The 24,753-nt window shown below is 39.3% G+C and overlaps 2 protein-coding genes across 3 annotated transcripts in view; one reads left to right on the top strand and one right to left on the bottom strand.

Annotated features, from left to right (window-relative positions):
- Positions 1-9,031, top strand: part of LOC127419780 (1-phosphatidylinositol 4,5-bisphosphate phosphodiesterase gamma-1-like) — a 91,657-nt gene extending 82,626 nt beyond the window's left edge. The window contains exons 31-33 of one of the 2 annotated variants that reach the window (XM_051661502.1): positions 5,397-5,485; positions 5,591-5,841; positions 6,395-9,031. In XM_051661502.1, the coding sequence (XP_051517462.1) occupies positions 5,397-5,485; positions 5,591-5,841; positions 6,395-6,434 (380 nt within the window). In that variant the 3' untranslated portion in view covers positions 6,435-9,031. Of the gene's footprint in view, positions 1-5,396; positions 5,504-5,590; positions 5,842-6,394 lie in introns of both variants that reach the window. The other variant, XM_051661500.1, reaches the window with a different exon arrangement.
- Positions 9,032-9,102: 71 nt separating this feature from the next.
- On the bottom strand, positions 9,103-24,361 carry LOC127419781 (zinc fingers and homeoboxes protein 3-like). The gene is made up of 3 exons (XM_051661504.1): positions 24,206-24,361; positions 10,518-13,911; positions 9,103-9,751 (listed from the first exon to the last, which is right to left on the bottom strand). The coding sequence occupies exons 2-3, from the start codon at positions 13,747-13,749 to the stop codon at positions 9,741-9,743; spliced, it is 3,243 nt and encodes a 1,080-aa protein (XP_051517464.1). The 5' UTR covers positions 13,750-13,911; positions 24,206-24,361; the 3' UTR covers positions 9,103-9,740.
- Between the last annotated feature and the right edge of the window lie 392 nt (positions 24,362-24,753).

Genomic DNA, 24,753 nt, shown 5'->3' with positions numbered 1-24,753 from the left:
TTACTATGGAGACTGCTGTATAACATCGATTACCGAGGTGGCTGGCATGTCGAAAACATAAAGACAGGTATGTAGCCAATATAACTGCAAGGCAGTTTCACACGGGACCTGACAACTGATAAAATCGCACGCGGCGCTTGTGCAGCCAAGACGGTGCTCGCATTGCGGTTTCTTTGTGGTTAAGAACTTCAAATTAAGAACTTTTTTGAGTCACCTACATCATGACAGTTTACTACAAAACAACATTTTGAAATATAAATTCTGAAAAATAGTTTTAATCTTGGCCTATTAAGTCTTTTTAGGCGTAATGTATCCACACATGTAGGCATCTGTAATCTCTTGTGGTCCACGTAGTGTTGTCAGCTTCAAATGGTGCATAATATCTTGATGAATTAACTGTGTAACTTTAAGTAGTTGAAAAAAAAAATCTTTATTGCTAAAGCAGACAGCAACTCTAAACAGATAAACAGCACCTAATTATTATTGATTGACTATTTTCAAAGCATTCAAAGCATACACTATAAAATGTATTATTCGATGGCAGAGTTTGTGTATGAAGCTGCTTCATGTAACGAGTTGAATTTAGTTGGTTATTACATTTTTATTTTATTTTTTTTACCACCGGGTAACTTGTGCACATGTTGTTTTTAGCCTATATCTCTGACACTTTTGAAGGACAATTCTGTTCAATTTAAGACTCAATATTATTATTTTTCATGTTTTTGCGGTTAAAGACCTCAGTGAAATTCTTTGGTTGGTATTTAAAGATTTCATAATCATTGTAGACTAACGCGACTGCCACTCAAGCAAATATCAAATATTTTTTATATTCGGCGTCAGCTGCTACTAGACGCACATGGACGCATCAGGGTTTTAGGTGCATGAGCAGCATGCAGAACTGTTTTCCACGAATTAACAATCATGTCCGTGTTAAGTGGCCCTAATATTAGCAGTGGGCTTTACCAGTGTTTTCAGATGTAGCATTTGCAGTCAAGTCGAGAGATGTAACTTCTCAGCGAGTGCTAATTACTACTGTGTTGACTCAATATTTTCCCAAAGCTGTCGGCTGATACTCAGAAAGAAATCTCAGTATATATTATTTCTTTAGATAGGGATCATATTAGATAAAACTAAACTAAATTGAAAGGACAAACTGAAAATGAAGTAGAAATAAAAAACTAAATTTAAATTTGAAACAATAATAACTCTGGTTGTAATGACTAACACAGCTTTCACTTTCTTTAGTCTATGTTTGTTTTTGTCAAGTTTTTGTTACATGTATATTTTGACAAATTGTTTTTCTTAGTTGTGAAGGTTAAAATAAGCTTAAAATATTGATGATGTGTTTACGGTTACAGTTGTCAGATTCATTCGGACTCGGCCTGTTATGGACTCGACTCGTACTCGATTGTTTAAAGACTCGGACTTGACTCGGACTCGACTAAGGTGGACTCGAACTAAGGTGGACATCTGCAACAAAACAAGTTGTTGAAAAAAATAATACAGAAAAATAAACAATAAAAAAAATAGTCAAGACGTTATCATTCGTTTTATGACAGCTCATTGCCTTTTGGAATGAGATAAACATTACAGTGACAATTTGTCTTCTCTACAACAATCAAGTCTTTCAATCCAAAATACTTACCCATACCTGGGTTTTTTTCTTGGCTACAACTTCCACAGTTATATTGAAAAATTCTGTTATAGTTTACAGTGATAAATGTTAGTAAGAGTGTTTGTGTAGATGTGAAAAATCTTGTCATTGATGTTTGGGCAGGGCAATGTTTTCTCTCCCTCGTCAACACTGTTCACAATATAGTGGCTGTTTAGACATGGTTGAATTGCTCCGTGCATGCGCTACGATATTGAGGCAAGCCCGATTTAGGGTGTACTCACACTAGGCGATCTGTACCGTGCCCGAGCACGTTTGACCCCCAAATTCTAGTTCGTTTGACTAGTGTGATCGCTATGCTGAATCGTGCCCAGGCTCAAGAGGTAGGCTTGGACTCAGAGTTGGACTCAGGCACGGTACGCATCTAGTGTGATCGCTAACCATGGCCGAGCATGGAACTCGAAACATGACATCAATGATGCGACTGTTCCATTTAACAAACATGCCGGCAAAGGGATCACTTTGGTCTACGGCAGAGGTGCAGTGTTTACCGGAAATTTGGGCAGACGAGAGTATACAGGAACAACTGGATACAACACACAAGAACTCCAAGATATTTGGTAAAATTTGTGACTATCTTCGTGCTCGTGGATACCAAAGAACCATTTAGCAATGTCGTGACAAGCTGAAAAAACGCTGGGTTGAGAATCTGAAGGTACGGAATGCACTCCGTAAATCTGGCAGCTCATCGGACAAAAAGGATAAATTTCAGTAATACGATGCTGTTGACAATTAGGCATGTGAGAGGGCCATGTGTCACTGCGCCCCAAACGACTCCAAATAAGCCACAAAGTTACAACGATGGACTCCATTGTGCTGTGCTAGAGCGCTATTCTTCCTGTTTTCTTCAAAACAAAAAGTTGCATCGTAATGATGTAAGCGTGCTCAGGCCCGGAACGTTAAGTGCAATGTGAGTTCAGGCCAGCGGGGGAGTGCGGAGGGGGACATTCGTGCTTGAGCACGGTACAAGGCAACCGGGCCTAGTGTGAGTACGCCCTTAATCGCGTATGTGAGTCGCTCTGCGCTATTCTGTCACGGGAGCTCACAGCCCCGTTGACGTGCGCACGGATAGAGCAGACCGCAACTTCAGGCTTCAGTCACTCTGTGCACATCCATCTGTCCACATGAGAAGCATATTTAGCAATTATAAAATGAATATCAATAGGTTGCTGGAAATGCCTGACGAAAATGTGTACGGATGTGGCTGGCATGAGAATGTCAAAATAAAAGTGCGTCTTAAACTATACATTAATGTTTACTAGACTTGCCACGATGTCATAATTTCATACCGGTTGGTATCCGCGTTCAAAACAGGTTATACCGGTAAAACCGCTAGTTGGACACTCAGTGGTGCTATGGTGTAATTTTCATTGCTCAATGGCCTACACAATAATACAAGTCAGCTTGATTTCAAACTTTGAATTTTATTTATCATTTATTTTGATTAAAAATAAAGTGCGATAAGATGCGATTGTGTGTTGTTCAACAAACCTCAACCAACACGCCACACAGCAAACATAAGCTATTGGTGGAGATGGGAGATGTCACTTTTTTTATTGGAATCATACATTCTGATAATGGTCTTGGTGCCAAACGTGCCCTTGAGCTAAAACAACGCAAGATGCAACAAGCATAATGCAGGTGTATTGAGACGCGTTTTGTAGTTCTTTTTAACTGACAAGCTATCAGCTGTCAAAGAGGTTCAACTAGAGCATAATTACATTTGAAACAAATTGAAAAACACCACTGATGGATGCAAATTTAACTGTTCATTGCAAACAGCCCCAATTCTTATAATACCGATACCAGGGAGAAGAAAAAAAAAAAAAAAAAGTTTCCTTCTAATAAACACTACCTCAACGAATCAATGGAGCCAGTAATTTTCTGTAAAGGGTTTTCTTCCCCGTAATTAATATGCCTTTTCCGTTTTTAAAGCTCAACGCAAAGCACTCTCCGTTCAAAATTGGACTCATCTGTTTATAGTATTTGACTAATGTGCTAAAATAGTAGGCCTATCACTAAAAAACTACATTTAGCCTTTTAGGGCCACAGTCTTTGTGTTAAAAATTTGTTTTTTTTTTGTTGTTGTTTTTTGGAAAATGCTTTACATGAAAGTAGTATATTTCTTATATTTCAGTTTTTGTTTTTAAAGTGCAGCAGTTTTTCCTCAGTCATTTGAGTCTCTATCTTCCGTCATGATTATGTGTTTACTGGTCTTTTGGAATCACAATAATTATTATTATGCACTTGAATGCTATATTTTTGACTACATATTTGACAATATTCTCCTGCTTTTGATGGAAACATGACTGAAGACATGCGCAGAATGACATTGATCTTAATCTTTCCCTGCAGCTGCTTCGGTCATGTAGCATCTATGTTATGTCACACAACTCGCCAATAGTTGAACCTGATGCATGTCTGCAGCTGGATGCCTCTCCAACCCACACTGAAGGTGTCTGTTTCATGTCAATTTCTCTAAATTTGCAACATGTTCAGGTGCAATTTGGGTGTGCTAAAATATGGGGCAAACCGTGTCCCACCTCGCACAGTTGTTGCCCTAAACTAAAAGTAACATCTTCTGTAAGTGCGTGTTCATAGTCATTTTGATACGTCGATAAAGAACATCTGGCTTTCAGTGCGTTCATTTAGGTTTATTTATGAGCCGCAAACTCGTTAAGTGACTTTATGTAGGCAATTCTATTCCTTTGGCTATTGATATAGGAACTGCTGTCATTAAGTAAGTTTCTTACATAATGTTTACCCATTTTACCGGTATAAAATTTCGCACCGGTGTCGTCCTATGTTCAGAGTATAACCGGTAACACCGTATACCGTGGCAAGCCTAACGTTTACGTGTTAAATCAATGACATGGCATCGTTGATGATTTGATCAATTCAGATCAATGGATCATTACACTCCTAGTAATCGTGCAAGTCCATACTGCAATTTCAATCTTAATTCAGTCAATCATGCAGCACTAATGGATATCATACCGATGTCTCAGAAGTCAAAGTCTGCTGGTTTCAAAATGTTTTAGATGGTTTCACTCATCATGTATCCTGTAGGTAAGTGCCGTTTTCACAACTGTCACGTCCATTTATGGCGGTTTTTCAGCATTAACGTGAGAATTTGACACAAAAACTTAATATTACATGTTCTTAGGCATGCCAGCCCATCTACATATTGTGGCTTTTATTATTTCTGGATTGTGCATTTGAGTTTTTACAAAGTGTTTTACTAATTACTTAAACCATCGGTTTTTCATATTGCCGTTTTCATGCTTATAACCAATATAAATAATTGCCTGATAAATATTGGCACAGATAAATCGGTGCATCCCTATTTAAAATGGATTTTCATAGTTTAATATTGAAAGTCTGGGAATGACCAGGACAAAACAGTAAAATCTATACATTAAAGGAATTTGAAAAGTATAAAAAATGAATTATGAAGGCCTGGTAAAAAGGTTTCCAAGTCAGTTTAATGTGACCTTTATATACTGTATGAAAAAGAAAAAAGTTTAAATCTGTCAGTTTAAATAAAAATCAACCCCTAATAATTTAATTAAAATTGTGCCCAAAGTTGAAACTTATTTTTATAGTTTAAACTATTCCTTCAAAGCACTGCCACTACTAGTCGATCTAGCTGGTTGTTGGATGACTAGTCGATCATCCAGATCCATCCTTAACCTGGAAAATGTTTTTTTTTTTCTGTCTACAGGCTACCGGTCAGTTCCTCTGAAGAACAGCTACAGTGAGGATCTCGAGTTGGCATCTCTGCTAGTGCACATGGACATCATCAGAGGAAGGGTGGGCTATGAGATCATAGTATGTAGAAACACACTTCAGTAACAGCATGTAATATGCTATATTAATATGCTGTATTGTAATGGCAACACTGGTTCTCCTCGGCAGCATGAGAACGGGGAGATGTTGAGTCCGTTCTCTGCAGCGGGAGCGATGGCGATGGCCATGCAGGTGGGCCGGGAGCGTACGGGCGACTCGAGCTCTGTTTCCTCCACCTCCTCCATGTCACCTCTACCCTCGTCTCCGGCACAGGCGCTGGGATACCGCGGTCAGGAGGGCTCGTTCGAGGCCCGATACCAGTCTCCTCTCGATGACTTTAGAGTTTCACAGGAGGTGCTGTTGGACCACGAATACAGGAGGTATGATGTGTTTGTTTGCTGAATTTAAGTGTGTGCGTGACTAATAAGAGTTTTGATGATGTCTCAAACAACAGGAGTGGATATTTGCTGTCTATTGGCATAATGTCTAGTCCACTTTGTAGCTTATTCAAGCCTAAATTTGCTACACTGGCTTGCGTGTTCACACGAGAACTTGCTTTAAGCTTTTGTACTTTTCCATCCCAAGACCTTAACGTAAACAATACCTCTTTTTTTCTTTCTGCAGTGAATTAATGTATTAAAGTAATTGTAGTAATCGCTTTCTTGTCTGGTACAGTCGCCCCTCTATGACGCTTTCTGCAACTCTTGTCATTTGGAGGGAAAAGAGGTGCTTGATGCTGCCATTAAATAGAGCGTAGACCCCCGAAATGAGTCATGTGGAAGCTGCTTTATTTGGTGGTTCTTGGCCAGAATAGGCTGCTCTTTGGAGTCTTGGACCAGACTTTATGCCTTAAGTCCAGAGTCTGGCTATGTGAAACTATGACGATGGTAGTTAAAATGATGGTTTTAATCAGCCATTTTTTCTCTCTCATAGGATACGCAGGGCTCGTGTTAGTGCAGACAACCGTGCCTAAGCCAACCAGCTGAGCGGACGACAGATGGACAGAGCAGACGCGAGGCCAGCTATAAGGTTCCTCCAGGGCTGGTGAAGTCAAGGACTGCCGTGAAACCGGTTTCTAAAGAAATGTCATCGCCAGCGTTTATGAACTGAAATCTCTCTTTTTCCATACGACTCTTACGCACAGAGCCGTTCGAGTGGCGGAAGGATTTGCGGAGTGCCGCTGCGGTTATGGAGCCTGCGACTAACGGACAAAAATGAACAAATATCTGCTTAGCTACAATCTGAAACTGCGGCGGAATGGAAAAACTCAAGGACAGCAGTTGGTGGCGACAAAAGGCCAATGTTTCAAAATTGAGTGGAAGCTGTATCATTCACCATTTTGAAACTGATTCCAGGTTAACATTTTTGGAGTAATAATGCTTTCTTTATGCTATCTCTCTGGCTTATATATGAATCTATAAATGTGTGTGTGTTCCCCATTTCGTTGTCGATCAACAGTTGAAGCTGATCAGCTCTCAAAGAGCCGCTTACTCCAGATTTTCATTTCAAAATGAGGATTATTTTTTATTATTTAAACATCTGTTTTTAACTTTCGTAATGTTATTGTTTTTTTCTATATGAGTGTTTCTGACATGAGGGCTTGGCCTTTTTAATTGTTTCTCAAATTCTTGCTTATTCTTCCTTCTCTCTGTCAGAGCTGATGGACTAATGGGTTTGAACCATCCCAAAATTCTCGTGTTCTTGTTTTTTAAATGGGAAGGTGGCGAAAGATCGTGTTGAAGAATCACTATCTGAGGCTCTTCAATGTTCATTAACTCTAGAACAACCTTTTTTTGTTTTTAAAAATGAAGTCTTTAACGACATTATCAAGTGCCCAGAGAGCAATATCACTCTCCTTGTTTTGTTTTGCCAGTCTGTACAAGCGAACTTTAATTTTCAAACCGCTCAGGTTGAGTTTATAAGCCAGCATTGGGCTATGGGAGTGTTGGATGCAAAATATTGTGTTTAGTTTACAGATCAGAACTTTCTCATTTCAGAATGTTTTTCCTTTACGAAACTACTTCTGTTATTTGTCATTATTATGCCTCCGTGTTTCAGCACTCAAAATATATGGTTCCTGATAGTGTTTTATTACATCTTATCACCTCAAATATGTTTTGCGTATGATTTAGTACCATTAGTAGTTTGTTAGACACTGAGTCTCTTAAAAGAAAGCCAAAGGTAGATGATCCAGGTGACTAATATGGGAAATTGGGACCAAATATGTTTGTCTCAGTATTTTGGGTCAGTAAAACACCTTGAGCGTTAAACTAGTCTATGAATTGGTCAGAGTTGGCCAACATTTGTGTTGTGTAGCTGTGTAAAAAGAGTACAAGGGCATTTCTGCTAAATCTGCAGTCTTTTAGATATATTTATCTTGTGCCAAGCAGTCGCTATAATTTTGTATTTTGCCATATTATCTCCCTGATACTCCCGTTATGCTAGTAATGGATAAATAAGCATAAGACTGCTACACTTTAGTATTTACATTTGATGTACAGTAACTAACTAAGGCCATATTTATTGTAGGAGCTCCACAGATTCATGCAGTTCTCATGTTTAGCAAGTAGAGGTTGAGATATATCACTGAACAGCACACATCTATATGCCTTGTAGCTCTGAGACGAATTGTTTAGTTTTTCAGCCACAGACAGAAGCCATTACGAAGCTTTGTTGCATCATTTTCTGTCATTGATTCTTAACCTGGCTCTCCGTTTGACCTTGGGGTCCAGGTGTGTATTTACAATGCAGGGTGACTATGGAGAGGTCAACACTGTATTGTTTGTGCTTTGCAGCCCTTGTAAATAAATATTTGATTCACTTTTTGCATTTTGGCTGCTAGGCAAAGCAACTGTTGTTGCACTATTCAGTTCGGTGCATACTTTGGGGCTGGAAGCATATGATCGATAAGTTGAATCCCGAAGCGATGTTGTTACAAAGTTCATTATTGTACATTTTCCTGATTGGGCATATGCAAAATAATAATTACAATTAAAATGAGAGGAAAAATCCCTTGCAGGTGGCATTTTAACTTGCATGAGCAATTCAAGCAATTGGGACGCAAGGATACATATATTCCTTATAGTTTTATATACAGCAAATTTGCATTATGCAATCTAGAAATACTGGGACCATAGTAACTTCCTGAGCTTTTGAAAAGATGAAAAACACAAGGCCGAACTCATTTAGAAGGAAATTTTGTCAATTTCTCCTGCATTAATTGCTAATTATCCAACATTCCCTGAATGCTTTGTGTTAAATCCCTTTCCCTATACTGATATAGCCCTTCTCATTCTGTAAATCGGTTTCTGCTTTTTCCTTGCATCATCTTTCATGTGCCTTGGTGTATGTATGCATATATACATCAACGAAAGATCCCCTGTATCTATTATGTATGCCTTTTCTATGCTTTCTTGCATCAACATTTAGTTAACAATGTTCTTATTTACGAACCAAGCCTTTTCTGTAACGTGCCTATGCTATATTGGAGGAAGTATACATTTTAATTTTGCTTTTCATATGAAAGATTATCAAGCCTGAGAATAAATAAAGTACTAATTCAACATAGAAGAGCTGACTGTTCTTTTCAAACTTGAAAATACATGAACATTTGTTTTTTTAATTCATTTATTCTGCAAATAATATTTGTAAAAATCATAGCATAAGCATTCACACTGGTGAAACCGTTTTGACATTGACAGCCATGATTTTACAGTTTTCTTTTGCTCTTAATGACATTTCAGAAGAAACAATGTTCCGTGGTATTGTTGCTTTACATTCAGCTAAACCTCTCTGAGGTGCAATATTGTCAGTCATATTTAAGAATGACAACAGAGCTCAACGAGAGCTGTGCAGTTTGCGTTTCGTACCACTTTTAAGTCCCTCAAAAATAGCCACTTTTAAACATTTACAGCAAGGAAGGTCGTCCCCTGAAGATGAAGTTAGGAAATAGAGGATATCTATTCAGGTGTCTCTCATTTCGAATCCAAAGTCTATTTTCCCCTCTGTTGTGTTCAGATGGAAAAAGCAGCTGGCTGGTGATGGGGAGAATCCAGACACAAGATAATCCACCCTATGTCTCCCAACGATGGGGCAGCTAGTTACTCTTAAGAAAAAAAAAATTTTTGTTTATGGAGAGATTGTTGTTTTTGTGCAAAGATGTCTTCCAGTGCTCCTGTCACATCTCATCTGACTAGTCCAAATAAAGGCCACCTGTGCTATAATCCCATGGGGTGATATCTTTTTGCTCCTAGACACATTCATGTATCCACTTTCCTCTTCAGTCCGACTCTGTAAAAGGAACACATAAGTATTGTAAACATGACAGACTTTATCCTCAACATTTAGTTATGAACATTTTTCAAATGTTATGAAAAAAAAAAATGCTGCATTTTAATAATACCTTAATATGCAATTATTGCCTGGAGTAGTTTACACATTGTTAGTGTGTTATAGAAATTATATCAACATGCAATGTGTAATAAAGATACTGTAGTATAAAATGCTACTCAGTCTAAGTGTCCCACATATGACCAATCAATATGTTCTATCAGCTGTGTAAAAAAACGACAACATAATCTGGCATATGGCCAAATCGCTTGCCTGATATTTTACTTTGTTATTTTCTAAACCACTGTTTACAGAAAAGTGTTTTTCAACGCAACAAACTCTCCTTGTTCATCGTCACACGCAAGCTGTCACATAAACACACAGACATACATATAAATGTTTTAAATGTATTAACCTAAATAATATATTTTAGAAATATGTAACCCAAGTAATGTACTTAAGTTTCTTAACTGAAGGTCAATAACTGTAATTTGATTACAAGAATTTACAATGTAATCCATTAAAATACTTTTAAATGGAAAAGTAATTTGATTAGAGTAACTAATTACTTTGTGATCAGATTACACCCAAGACTGCACACAGTAAGAAAAAATGTGTCCAGTATGCTGGATGTTTGAGATAAGGAGGTAAAACGGGTCCCTTTTACAACCCCATCAGTTCCCCTATCCCCAACAGAGCAAGAATTTAATTCATTTGAATTACTCACCATTAGCGGATTCTTCTTCCACTGTCGACTTTGTGGTTTGATCCTTGGAGATTAAACTGCTTACTGATTGTTCCACCTTTGCATCTTGGGCTAGATGCTGAGATGTTAGAGTAGCTTTGGTTGGGGTTGCTGCAGTAGATGATTCAGTCATGATGCTTTTTATGTTTTCAGACTTTCTACCTTCCAATACAAGTGGTGTTTTATATGCAAACCACCGCCGGATCGATTCCTCACCTAACCCACTTGCTTTGGAAATCTCCTCCAATTTATTCTCTTCTAGTTCACCATGGGTATCCAGGTGCTCCTTCAGCACACTAATGTTAGCTTTCTGGAAGTCGTCTTCATCGACCATGGTCTGGTAACTCTCGAGCCACTTGAGCTGACCATTCTTCAGGACATAGCGGCAATCTCCAAACCAACGTACCACCTCTGGTCGTGGAAGGCCGGTTTTAGCTATCAGTTCATTGTACTGGGGACTACTGGGCCAGTGAGTGCGTGCAAAGACTTGCTTCAGTAGGTGGAGCTGTTTGGGTGTTTTCTTGCCTCGGTATGGGGAATTCTGAGGAACAGTTGTTTGAGAGATGGATGGTGGCACTTTAGTAACATCAGTCAGGGGCAGTTGACCTCCATCTGGATCACCTTTTCCATTGGCTTCAGTAACTTTCAGCATTTTTAGATTGATCTTAATAGGGTTCACTTTTGGCTCAGAACCAGTCTCATCCTTCTGTTTTTCTTCTTGGACTCGTTGTGTCTCAAAGGAGAGATCTTCAGTTTTAAGTGTCTCTACACTGCTTATTTTCTCCTTTTCTTCTTTCTCTTCCTCATCATCTTCCCTTTCCACCCTCTCGGCTTCCTCTTTCTTCTTCTCTGCTGCCACCCTCCTTCGCCGCTCAGCAAACCAGCCATGGATCTCACGACGAGTCATCTTCGTTTCCGCCCTCAACCTGTCCACTTCTTCACTAGGTGGATCTGGGTCCTGTGCAAAGCTGGCCTCTAAAGCACGGACCTGGTGAGGCTCTCGTTCTTTGTACCGTATAGCAGTAAAATCTGGTGATGGGGGTCGCGGATGGCGTCGTGTTGGGGTTGGTGGTGATGATGTCTGTAAGGGGCTGAGGGGTGACTGCTGGGGGGTTTTGGGCCTATCTGGGGGTGTACTATTCTCTGACAGGTCTACAGCAGGAAGTGTATCGAGTTGGGAAATGCTACCACTAGCTCCTGCAGTTGGACCACCAGCACTTGACTTTGAACCCTTTAGATTCCGGAAGTGGTAGCGACGGTCACTGAACCATTTCCGTACCTCACGCACAGACAGACCAGTTAGGCTGATAAGCCGGTCTACTTCCTCTTGACTGGGAAACTGGCTAAGAAGAAAGCTCTCCTTTAAGGCTGCCAGCTGTACTTGGGACTTTTTGGCTTTGCTAAAGCTGGGGTCTAGGAAGTTAGCGCTGGAGAAAATATGAGAGTTCATGGACATCAAAGATGGCGAGTGCGATTTACCTGGTGTTGTGCTATCTGTGGTAGTTGTAGATATAAAGGTTGCTGCTGTGGTATTGCCGTTTGGACTGGCATCACTGTTGCTCGAACTCTTGGTGTCATTACTGTTGCCTTTACCCTCACTGGTACTTTTTACAATATTACCATTGCTTTTAACACACGCTGTATTGACCTTAATATTGCTGTTGCTTTTTGACTTGGCAGTATTACTCCCACCAGTACTGATTACACTAGCATGGCTACTTAGGCTGCTAGTACTACTAATACTGCTTGAACTGCTACTAGTCCTAGCATTGCTGCTACTGCTGCAATTTTCACTGCTGCTGCTACCAACAGTGCCTAAAACCATGCTGATTCCTTTGTCGGCCACCAGGGCTGCGGCGGGTCTTGCCTGCATTACAGGCTTTGCAGCAGCCTGAGGCTTGGGTGTTACGGCAAGTGCGACAGGGGCACTGCTAACCTGTATTCTGTTAGTCATCATAGGCTGGGTGACAATTACCCCTCCTTGCCCTACCAGACTACCTTGTAAGATGTGAGGGATCCCAGTTGTGCCCAGAACTGTGATAGTCGGCTGAGGTGTGGTTTGTTGGGTCTGTCGCTGCTGTTGCCCAGTAGAAGGTGTCGCCTGTATGATTGTATTGAACATCTTTCTGCGGGCATCCTCGATCTCCTCTGGAGACCAGCTGATTCCTTGTTTCAACCTCTGTGCAGTAAACCAGATCTTGATCTGCTCCTCAGGGTACTTGGTGACTACTGTAAGGTAGCACAGCTCAGCCTTTGTTGGATAAGGGAACTTGCTAAAGGACGTTTTTAAGAAACTGCTATTGTCCATGGACACATTGTAGGTAGGAATGCTGCTGAGAGGGATCATGACTTTTGGAAGATTCTTGGTACTTGACGATGAGGAGGTCACGGAGGAGGGTGACGAGGAGACAGCAATTGAAGCAGATTGTTGATTGAGACTTCTGTTCTGCACAACAGACACAACTTGCGTTACAGCTGTCTTCAGCATGGGAAAAGCCCCAGAACCATTAACAATCTGTATGGCTGATGGCAAGGCAACTTTGCTGGCTGCTCCATTGTGTACAATAGTGGGCACATGAGTGACTGTAACAGTAGAAGAGTCCTTTTTCTCTACTGGTTTAGTAATAGAGGGTGGAGGATCATCCGTGACAGCATGAGAAACTACAATCCTTTTGGGTTCCGATTTACCCTTCAGCATTTTCATGATCGGTGTCTTGGAGATGAAAATCTCTGTTTCTTTAGAGCTAGTGCTTTCAGAAGGTTCCGTAGTAAGGCTTTGTTCTACTAGAACCCTGTTCTCCTTCTGCTTGAGCTGAAGGGTGGTGGTTATTGTACTGGGATGGACACGGGCATTGTGCAGTGCTAAGCCCTCAAACTTTGTAGCGCTTACCCCGCAATCCACACAAAGAAAACAGGGGTCAAAGAGGAAATCTGGGTGCAGACTGTAGACATGATCAAGGAAAAGGTTTAGGTCCTGGGTCTCAAAGTTGCAAGGCCTACAAGTGTAAGTGCCAAGCTCTTTATGAGTATCACCTGCTTCTTGCCCTATGGAGTCACCCAAACTAGGACTACCTTTTCTACTTGATGCCTCCCCAAAGGAACAACCAATGTCCTTGGTTGAAGGGGACACTCTGTCCAGTACAAGGCCATCCTGCAGACGCATGGTCTTTACAGGAATCATGCATGGAATGGTGGACTTTCTCCTACTAGCCATGGCTCTTTATACCCAGTGTCCAGTAAGATACCGAAATAATTATTGCAGTTATCCAATCTTACAGACCATCCATTGAAAACTTAAGGTGATGGACATGATCATCAATCAGTTCATTTTGAGTAGTCTGTGTCCTTATTGTGCTACACACATCAGAATATCAACCTGTAAAGAAATAATTAGTATTTAGAGGTAGAACCAAAGAATTCTAGCACAATTCAAATTTTATAGTAGAATAAAATAATTACATTTGTTCATTTAGCAGATGCTTTTCTCCAAAGTGACTTACAAATGAAGATTACAGCAAAAACGATTCATCCTAAAGAGGCAATAATATGAAATTGCCTATAATATAAAATAATGAGAGACTGCCCTGGCTATTGTCCTATCTTAAAGTGTGTCTGACACTTTGAGACTGACTTGCTAATACAGTTGAAGTCAGAAGTTTACATACACCTTAGCCAAATACATTTAAACTTTCACAAGTCCTGAAATTTAATCATAGAAAACACTGCTTGTCTTAGGTCAGATAGGATCACTATTTTAAGAAAGTGAAAATGTCAGGATAATGGCAGAGATAACTATTTATTTCAGCTTTTATTACTTTCATCACATTCCCAGTGGGTCAGAAGTTTATATACACTTTATTAGTCTTTGGTAGCACTGCCTTTAACTTGGGTCAAACTTTTTGGGTAGCCTTCCACAAGCTTCTCACAATAAGTTGCTGGAATTTTGGCCAATTCCTCCAGACAGAACTGGTGTAACTGATTCAGGTTTGTTGGCCTCCTTGCTTGCACATGCTTTTTCAGTTCTGCCCACAAATTTTCTGTCAGATTCAGGTCAGGGCTTTGTGATGGCCACTCCAATACATTAACTTTGTTGTCCTTAAGCCATTTTGCCAAAACTTTGGAGGTATGCTTGGGGTCATTGTCCATTTGGAAGACCCATTTGCGACCAAGCCTTAACTTCATGGCTGTTGCTTCAATATATCCACATAATTTTCCTTCTGCATGATGCCATCTATTTTGTGAAGTGCACCAGTTCCTCCTGCAGCAAAGCACCCCCACAACATGATGCTGCCACCCCCATGCTTCATGGTTGGGATGGTGTTCCTCGGCTTGCAAGCCTTTTTTCCTCCAAACATAAAAATGTTTATTATGGCCAAAAAGTTCAATTTTTGTTTCATCAGACCAGAGGAAATTTCTCCAAAAATATCTTTGTCCCCATGTGCACTTGCAAACTGTAGTCTGGCTTTTTTATGGCAGTTTTTGAGCATTGGCTTCTTCCTTGCTGATCAGCCTTTCAGGTTATGTCGATATATGACTAGTTTTTACTGTGGATATAGATACTTGTCTACCCGTTTCCTCCAGCATCTTCACAAGGTCCTTTGCTGTTGTTCTGGGATTGATTTGCACTTTTTGCACCAAACTACGTTAATCTCTAGGAGACAGAATATGTCTCTTTCCTGAGCGGTATGATGGCTGCATTGTCCCATAGTGTTTATACTTGCGTACTATTGTTTGTACAGATGAATGTGGAATGTTGGAAATTTCTCCCAAGGATGAACCAGACTTGTGGAGGTCCACAATCTTTTTTTCTGAGGTCTTGGCTGCTTTCTTTTGATTTTCCCATATGTCAAGCAAATAGGCACTGAGTTTGAAGGTAGGCCTTAAAATACATCCACAGGTACACCTCCAATTCACTCCAATTAACCTATCAGAAGCTAATTGGCTAATTGCCAAAAGGCTTGACATCATTTTTTGGAATTTTCCAAGCTGCTTAAAGGCACAGTTAACTTAGTGAATGTAAACTTCTGACCCACTGGAATTGTGATATAGTCAATTAAAAGTGAAACTATCTGTATGTAAACAATTGTTGGAAAAATTACTCGTGTCATGCCAAAACTATAGTTTGCTAATATGAAATCTGTGGAGTGGTTAAAAAATGAGTTAATGACTTCAACCTAAGTGTACGTAAACTTCTGACTTCAACTGTACATTTCAATATACACCCTGGATTTTTTTTTTTTTAGCCCAGCCAAACACAGAAACATTGTCTGTACCAATGGCATGAGTTTAGGAAGGGACTGCCTGTTTAATCAATGGAAGAGGTGGAGTGTTTAGGAGAGCGTGTTTGGAAAAAAATTATGGAAACAGTTATTATTTTTTGCAATTTTGTATGGTGATACTAGTGGCCCAGAAACTCCACACTTAAGCTAAAAGCACTGCATGTTTTTGACCATCTATTGTGAGTTTAGGCAACTTGAAAGCAACTACAAATCTAAATTTCCTATCAGCACAAACAGAGAAAAGCTGCTTTTATGTCTGGCTCTGATGTCCGAGCTGCCTTCAAAGCACCTTTTACGGCCTCTCATTCGGTTTACAGAGAGTTCTCACAACACATCACCCCACATCCCCACTTAACAGTTTTAAAAAGCTGTGCACATCTATTAGAATTTAGGTGAATGAGAGAATTCAATCAAATATACATATGATCACACATATTTTAATATTCCTAATGCTTTAGAACTGCAGTGCATTCAACAACAAAAAATACAATGAAAATGGCCACTGTACTCCTATTCTGCCTATAATGCCTTGCTAAAGATTGCCAAGCCCTACTAGAAATATAGGTCACTTCACTCGTATTCTCTAATCCTGGACTACAGCAACTAAAAATAACAAAGAACAGGACAGCAGAGTAGCTTGTATTCAAGTTTGTTAACCCTGAAAAGAATGGGGTTGATGAGAGGTCCACAACAATTTTAACAAAAAGTAGCCAATAAGACAGACTAATTATGCTAATGACTTATAACTGAGCTATAAAATGTTAGGCCTGAAACATACTCTAGGTAAGTACATAAACACAACTGCGTCTAGCTACACAATCTTAAGTGTGTGTGGATGCATTCCGAAATGTGTCAGACTGCAATTCATAACACAATGCAAGTGCTCATTGCATTCTCAGCAATGCCAAAAGGGGTGCTATAGTGGACATTAACAGGAACTGCCGTTTTATAGTCAGTTTTCTCAGTTTGAAGAAAGTCTTGCTGAACAAGAAAAAAAAAAAAAAAATATATATATATATATATTTTTATAGCTAGTAGGGTTGCCAATTGTTCTGTATTAGCCGGTATGTTCTGTATTCTGGCCATAATAAAGATGTTCCTTACTCAACATCTATACAGCTGTTCAGGCTGTAGTCCAAAAACCTGAAAGAGAATTTGCCATGGGTTCCCTCAGGATTTTCCTATGAGTTTTTATAATGGGGTTTTTGAGGTATAAAAAGTGTGTAATTTATGTTGTAGAACAAAATGTCCACTTATAGTCAAGTAATGTTTACCACAGACTAGTGTTGTCAAAAGTACCGGTACTAAAATAAAAAAAGATGTAATGATACCAGTGATTCTGCAGTACCATTAATACCGAGCACAGACTTAATTCGGTACACGCACACTATCGTACTGACACACGACTGCTTTCAAATGCTCACATGCTTATTTGAGCATGTGCTGTTACTCCCTAATCAAATCAAATTAAAATCGTGATATGTCCTAATGTGACTATTAAACCGTGAGATGCTGCGGAAATCTTAGTCTGTATGAGCTGCATGAGCTTTAAATGAAGGTGTGAAGCAGACCGCTTCACTGTAAACTCCACAGACTATCAGAATCATTCGCGTTGTATGAGAGATGACAGAGCAGAGCACTAATCCACTCTTAAGCATTATTTTTACAGCATTTGCGCTTCAACGATAACACGGAGTCGTGAAGCGAACTGTTTATCTGGAGAAGTTAAACTTCCATCAAAAATACACGTCTAAATAAAAGCACGATTCCTAATAAAAGCTAAACGCCTGAAATTGAAGAAATGGCAAAAGAAATATATTGTAACTGTATAGTAAAATGTAATCCTCAATGTAGAAATAATGTTAATTATTATTATAATAATAAATAATGATTAATTAATAATTATTGTAATAATACAAATTAAGCAAAATTAAGGGATATCACAAACAAGAGTGAAATAATGTTGTTTTCTATACGCAAACTTTCCAATCGGCACGATGATTTGATGGTCTGTTTTTCAGTTTGAGTCAATAATCATTTTGTGTTATTGAGGCAAGTAGTTATTATTTTGTTGATTTCTTTATCAGCAAGGAACATCAAAAGTATTGTTTATGTATTATTAAGCAACTCAAGATCATGTATACAGTAATTTCCTCATTTATTTTCTGCCTGCAATGGTAGCCTACAATTCAACATGTTCACATACGCTGAACTCATTTTTGATGCTACAATAATTTAATAAATACATTAGAATCCAGAAATAACATTGCTTTTGTTGATTTATGAAACATATAGTTAGCATTTTGTCTGTGTACTCACAGAACGATGCTGACACACCAATGCAGAACTATAAATGCAAACCAACACAGGTCAGATAAAATGTCCACTCTATGTATTGTGTTGCAAGTTCATCAACAGATTAATACTCGATTGCTACCGCATTTCCAACATCACATGGCACCCCTGCATTGTAGACAGCTTTATTAATTATAATGGGAGCGGTAGCGTCGTTTTCAGTGATTCAAGTGAATTTAATATGACTTTTATAGAATACTGCCATTAACTTAAGGAGCTTTCTGATTCAGGCAAACCCAGTTTGGCTTTTGTTTAAACTAATAGACTAATCATTTTCAGAAAAATACCATGGTATTATTGACTGAATGATTATATTCATATTTCATGATAATGTCATAATACTCCAAGATACTTAAAAAAATACCATGGTTTTACTATGACATGTCAAAAACATGGGATTATCAAAGACCATGTTTGAAAAAAGTGTAAAAAATGTTTATAATACAAGAAAAATGTTTAAATACTTAAAAAGCAAAGAATTAGTTGTTAGTGTATACAAGTGCTACTCTTTAAAAAAAAAAAAAAAAAGAAAAAAAAAAGGTAAAATAAAAGATCTGTGCCATTTTTTTATCCTTTCGCCCGTCCCTACTGAGGTCTGTGCATCCACTGATGTAAAAACAATATTAAGATTTGTATAAACAAATGGGTGCCACATATTTATGTAGCCAAAATGCTCACTGAAATATTCTCCAAAGAATAAAATAAAACATTAAAATGCTTTATAAAAACACTACACTGCAAAGGCAAAACTAAATCCTATATTCAGTCTGCATCTGAATGGACTGAATCCAATAGTCTCGATGTTCAAAAAGCACTGAGATTTTTTGACTTTCTGTATTCAGGGCAATTTTTTATTGACTGCACAAATTCATTTAAAGGACAGGCTCGTAAGTGGGGGTTCGCCTCTGCAAAGTGAACACACTTCTTTCCTCGGAGAAGGAAATGCCTTTCAGTTGAGTCTGCCCCATCGCCTCTCTGCAAGAGGGGGCAAGGCCCTGCCAAATGCTGCTGTTGGCCCCTGAGGACGCATGACCGCGGCAGTGAGGAGAAGATGAGTCGAGTGGGGGGTTGGGCCAGTAGGTTCAGCCTGAGGTGCGAGTGAGTGTGAAAATATGTGTTGTGAAGTTAGGGAGGAGCTGTTAACTGTTGCGGGAAGCAGTGAGGTGTTTCACCCAGAATTTTTTTCCCCCTGATACCAATCCCCCCTCCCCATCTCCACTCCCACCCCCACCACATACTCTTTTTACACCCTCATCCAACAATCGCATAACCATCTCACCCCCTCATCTACTCCTCCTCCTCTCTGGCTCACTCCAAAGACTCTGGAATGTTCTGCCATGAGCTATTCAGCGAGTGGTCAACCTGGGAGCCAAGCTGCCATTTTGCATTGATCGTTTCTTGAATAAGCTACAAATACATGACCAAGTGCTGCTGCATGCAACATGCAAACTCAAACCCACTACTACAAAACCTTTGGCTTGTTTGCCAATTTGTATACACTACAATCACATATCCTCCCGAAACAATGTGTAAGCAGCATTCATTTATGGTAAGTCTGAGACGAAAATGTCTTGGAACCACCCCTGAACCAAAGGAATATTTTGGGTTGAATACAAGTTAAGCTTTATCAAGGGTATCAGTGACATGCTGTCAATGACCTCTGAAAATAATGCTGACTCATACCTCAGTTTATATTTATTCACTTGACAGACACTAGTCATGTTTCAAGTTATGAATTTATGCGCAAAATCTGAATATCGCAAAAGCAATTTGCGAATAAAGCAGCGTTTCCATCCCATGTGTATAAGAGAACAAAATCATCACTTCTGGATAATTTGAGCAAAATAGAAATGAAAAGAAGTCGAAGCCACTGTGGCTCTTTTATTAAAGGTGATGAATTACTTTTGGTTTAGAGCACACAGACAAAACGCTCTGAAGAACTTTGTGTTTGCTAGCATTCAGCGGCAGATAGCTTGATGACAGGCTTTGACATTTCAGAATAACCAGAGCAACATTTCAGGTGCTAGTGATGATATTGATGATATTCTCTGAGCGAATTGTTTCCACCTGACTTTTTGATGCTATCTATATTCCAATTTAAATTATACAGGAATATATTTTGTAAATGGGTTACCATTGTAGTTTATGTGCATGTCTTCTTACCAAAAATATTTTTTTTATCCACCTCAGGAGAGCGTCTCCAAATATTTTATGCGCATTTTGGAGATTTGAATTGCATTTTGGCCTTTCCACTCTGCATTTTAATGCAATATCCCAAAATTACATTAAAATATGTGGATGGAACCCCAGCTACTTTTACACAAAGCAACATACAGTGCACATTTTATCAGTATGTTTGTTCACTGGGAATCAAACCCATGATGTTGGTATTGGTGGCACCAACTGAGCTACATGAACTACAGGACAAAAAGTGTTTTAATGTCTCTTTGTGTTCCACAGAAGAAAGTGGGTCATATGGGTTTGAAACTGCATGAGGGTGAGTACATGACAGTATTTCCATTTTTGGGTGAACTATCCCTTTATGAAACCTTCAAGAGTTTAAGGCCTGTGCTGTCAGACAGCCATTGTCCTGGGCATTGACAACGGACAGACAGATATCTTTGTCTCTGTGAAGAACATGCAAATAAGTAATGTCACATGCCCTATGCTTACACTGACCGATTTCTAAAACATGTGGCTGTTTTAGAGGCCGGGAATGCCACTGTTACCCATTTTGTGTAGCTAGATATGGGAACGTTAATCTGTTCTCCCATAGACCAATCAGATTGTATGTGAACGCAACTATTCTTGATCTTTACGTTTATTCATTAGTTTTGGCGAAAACATGCCCCACCGTAAGTCTGCCTGCCTTAAGCTCCCCTCCCCCACTCCCTGTCTCTCTCTCAACAAGTTCAGCCCAGTCTGCAGGGAGACGGGTCGTCAGCACCACTGGTGTGTTACTATCCCCATAGCAACCACCCCCCACACACAACTCTCTCTCACACACACACTAACGTCGAATCACACATTAACACATTAATACACACAGTGGTCAGCCCATAGACATCGCTGGGTTCCTGGCTCACTGGCTTGTTTTTTCCGGACGCTGCTGGGAAAGGTGAGCACAGGCCCTGATCCTATTTCAGACTGTGTTTGATAGGTGTGGTGGTTTTCACCAGCACACTCATTGTCAATAGCACCCCTTGTTGTAGCCCCTCGGTCTGAGTGGCACATCAGTGTATGTTGGTTCTCTCAAGCAAAAACGTGTTTCTAATTTGACTAATATGATCACATTTTGTTCTAGAATGGCACAAAGTGACATAAATAAAGTTATGTAAACTAGTTTGTCTGATTTGTTTTTGTTTTTCCTCACAATATGATTTGAAAACAAGAGCGCTTTGCCAAAGAAAACAAAAGTGATGTTGACCGTTTTAGGTACGTTTCGATTGCTCAGGCGAAAACACGGTTCTTATTTGCAATTTGACTAATATGATCACATTTTGTTGTAGACTGGCATGCAAACATAGCATAAATGAATGTAAATTGGTTTGTCTGATTTGTTTTTGTTTCTTCTCACAATATGATTTGAAAACAAGAGCGCTTTGCCAAAGAAAACGAGTGGTGTCAACCGTTTTTGGTACGTTTTGATGTCTCAGTTTGGTTTTCAAATGTTGGTTCTTATTTGCAATTCGACTAATATGATCACATTTTTTTTAAGAATGTTGCGTAAACGTATCATAAAATTACGTAAACTGGTTTGTCTGGTTTCTTTTTGTTTCTCCTCACAATATGATTTGAAAACAGGGCCATAGTAAACAACAGTGGCATCTAGGTTTTTACGTTTACTGTCACATTTTGATTGCTCAGTTAGGTTTTTAAATGTTGGTTTTCTCAGGTGAAAGCGCAATACTTATTTGCAGTTCGACTAATATGTCATAAAATTACATAAACTGGTTTGTCTGATTTGTTTTTGTTTCTCCTCACATTATTAATGGAAACAGGACTGAAGAAAACAACAGAGGCATTGAAAGTGTTTTGAAGTTTTGATTGCTCAATTAGGTTTTTAAATGTTGGTTCTCACAGGAAGGCCTGCATTAACTCACAGGCCGTCACAGAGTAACACCGTTTCACGACCAGCCCCCACCTTACCCCCCACTATCAGACCACAGGCAAGGGCACTGCTGAACGCTGAGCCCCAGGGCCTCGCAGTACCTTAATCCAGTCCTGCTCTCAGGTGAAAACTTAGTTCTTATGCACGGAATTCAACTAATATGATTTCACTTTATTCTACACTGGCGCAAAGTCTAACTACATAAAGGAGCATAAACTGGTTTGTCCGATTTGTTTCTGTTTTTCCTCATAATATTATTTAAAACAAGGGCTCTGTGCCAAATAAAACAACAGTGGCATAGGCTTTATGGTAAGTTTTTGGTAAGTTTTGATTGCTCGGTTTGGTTTTCCAACTACAATTGTGTACCTCCACTTCAATATCATGAGTTCAAAGGCGCCAGGAAACATTCAGCTTTTTAAATGCAGAGTGAGGGCACACATTAGACGTGACCAGCACCTAAGGTGTTAAGGCTCAGTTAAAAATGGAAGAGCAAGGGGGGGGGGGAAACATGGCAGCACACCACACGCTCTGCTGTCCAACCTAAAATGGCTGACAACACAGCCTCTTAACCAGCAAGGCAGTGCAATACCAGCTCGTGCTGACCAGAGCTGCTAGCACACGCACAGCGCAAGGGACCCTTGTCCTGATTTTAGATGACGGCATGCTCGTGACCAAGCCGAAGGAACGTTTCCAGATTTTGTTTGGGAATAGATTTGCAATAATCCCACCTGGAAAGTAAAAAAAAAAAAAAAAAAAAAAAAGACAAACTAATAGCCCCTCAAACTGGTTAGAATTACAACGCTACAGTGCCATCATACTGGTTTGTGTCAAAAATCGAACCACCTTGATTTTTGTATGCTGTTCCTCCTCGCAGTGGAAAAATGCTAAAAGTATTAGTATATGGAAAAAAAACTTCTTGCATGGAGAAGCTCAACATAATCGAATACTTTCAAATGGCAGTGGTTCTAAATAATATGACTAGCTCTGAATACTAATTAGTTTTAGATTTACATTTTGAGATGTAAAAAGAGTTTGTTAGAGGACCATGACCCTTGTGAGGAGAGAGGCCCGTGAAGGTGGCAAATCCTTTACATCTACTGTGTTTCCTTCAATCAAACATCACGGCCTACATGTTCACCTCAGATAGCCTTGAGTTTCAGGGAGACTTCATAGTTAGATGTAATGAGACTGTAAGATTCTCTCTGTGTTTGTCACAGCTTGTTTATCATGACATGACAGGAAATACTGGCATTGCACCATACTACATAACTCAATCTGATTCATAATGTAACACTCCTAAACTAACAATAAGCTTGTGGTCGACCAATATGGCTTTTTTAATGGCCGATACAGGTACAAGGTGTGAGATGGTGCTGATAAATATATAATATCACTTAATGATAAATTATAGGCACACAAAAATGAGGAATTTAATTCAATGCTTATTTTAAACAGTTATTTACTCAAAATTCATTAAAAATATTTCAAAACAGACAATGTGCAGTCTATAGATCTGGAACTGTAAATCAGCCAATCAGACAGTTATCGGCCGATGCCGATAATCTCAAAATCATCTGTCACTAAATAAAACAACGAAATGCATCCAGTTCTGGCCATATAACAGTTTTTAAAATTACTGATAAATTTATCCCGATAGTAGAAATAAAACCCAGAGGTGAAACAAAAATCTGACGTGTTTAGTAGTTTCACATGTCACTGATCTGAACAGGTTTTGCCAGACTGTTTACACACGTGTGGCATTTAACTTTAAATGTAACCAATGCAGTAATGACTATACAACATTACATATTAAACACACACTCATTGCGCAGCAGTCTCTCACTTTAAATCTATTAGTACACAACAGCATTAATAATATTACCTTGTGACGTCGATATGTGACAATAAATGTCAAACAAACTCACCCGCGCGCATTTATCAAATCCCGCCAGAGACGCGCGACTGTAATGGCCATACACTTCTTAAATAAAACTCAAGTGGACTTGCTGGAGGATACAGTGCTGCTGAGGAGTGTACCACAAAGGCCCTCACTCTTGTTTATGTCCAGTCGAGCTCAGTGTGTGTTAAACACAGATGGGGAAAGAAACTCACGCCATACGTCACCAGCAGCAGCGTCACGTGACTCAACGCGTCACTGGCGTACGAAGAACTGATGATCAGCACATAACTATACTGATAATGAGCAATTAATAATCCAACAGAACAATACAATGATGAAAATAACACAGGAGGCAGTTGAAAAACATATATAGGAAGGAGTTAAAGTTCAAAGTTACAGTGAAACAGTACAGCAGTTAAGCAGAAATGATGTAAATACATAAAATGCATAGATGGTGTGCAGGACAGTATGATTCTATGGTTTTGCTACCAGGTCAAGTGAGGTCACACGTATGCTGTGAAATAAGAGGTGTGACTGAACTTCTGTTAATGGAGAAAAAAGTAGCACAGGTGC

This window comes from Myxocyprinus asiaticus, chromosome 29, assembly GCF_019703515.2.
Source record: "Myxocyprinus asiaticus isolate MX2 ecotype Aquarium Trade chromosome 29, UBuf_Myxa_2, whole genome shotgun sequence".
Classification (NCBI taxonomy): Eukaryota; Metazoa; Chordata; class Actinopteri; order Cypriniformes; family Catostomidae; genus Myxocyprinus; species Myxocyprinus asiaticus.
This window is presented reverse-complemented; position numbering and strand designations above follow the sequence as displayed.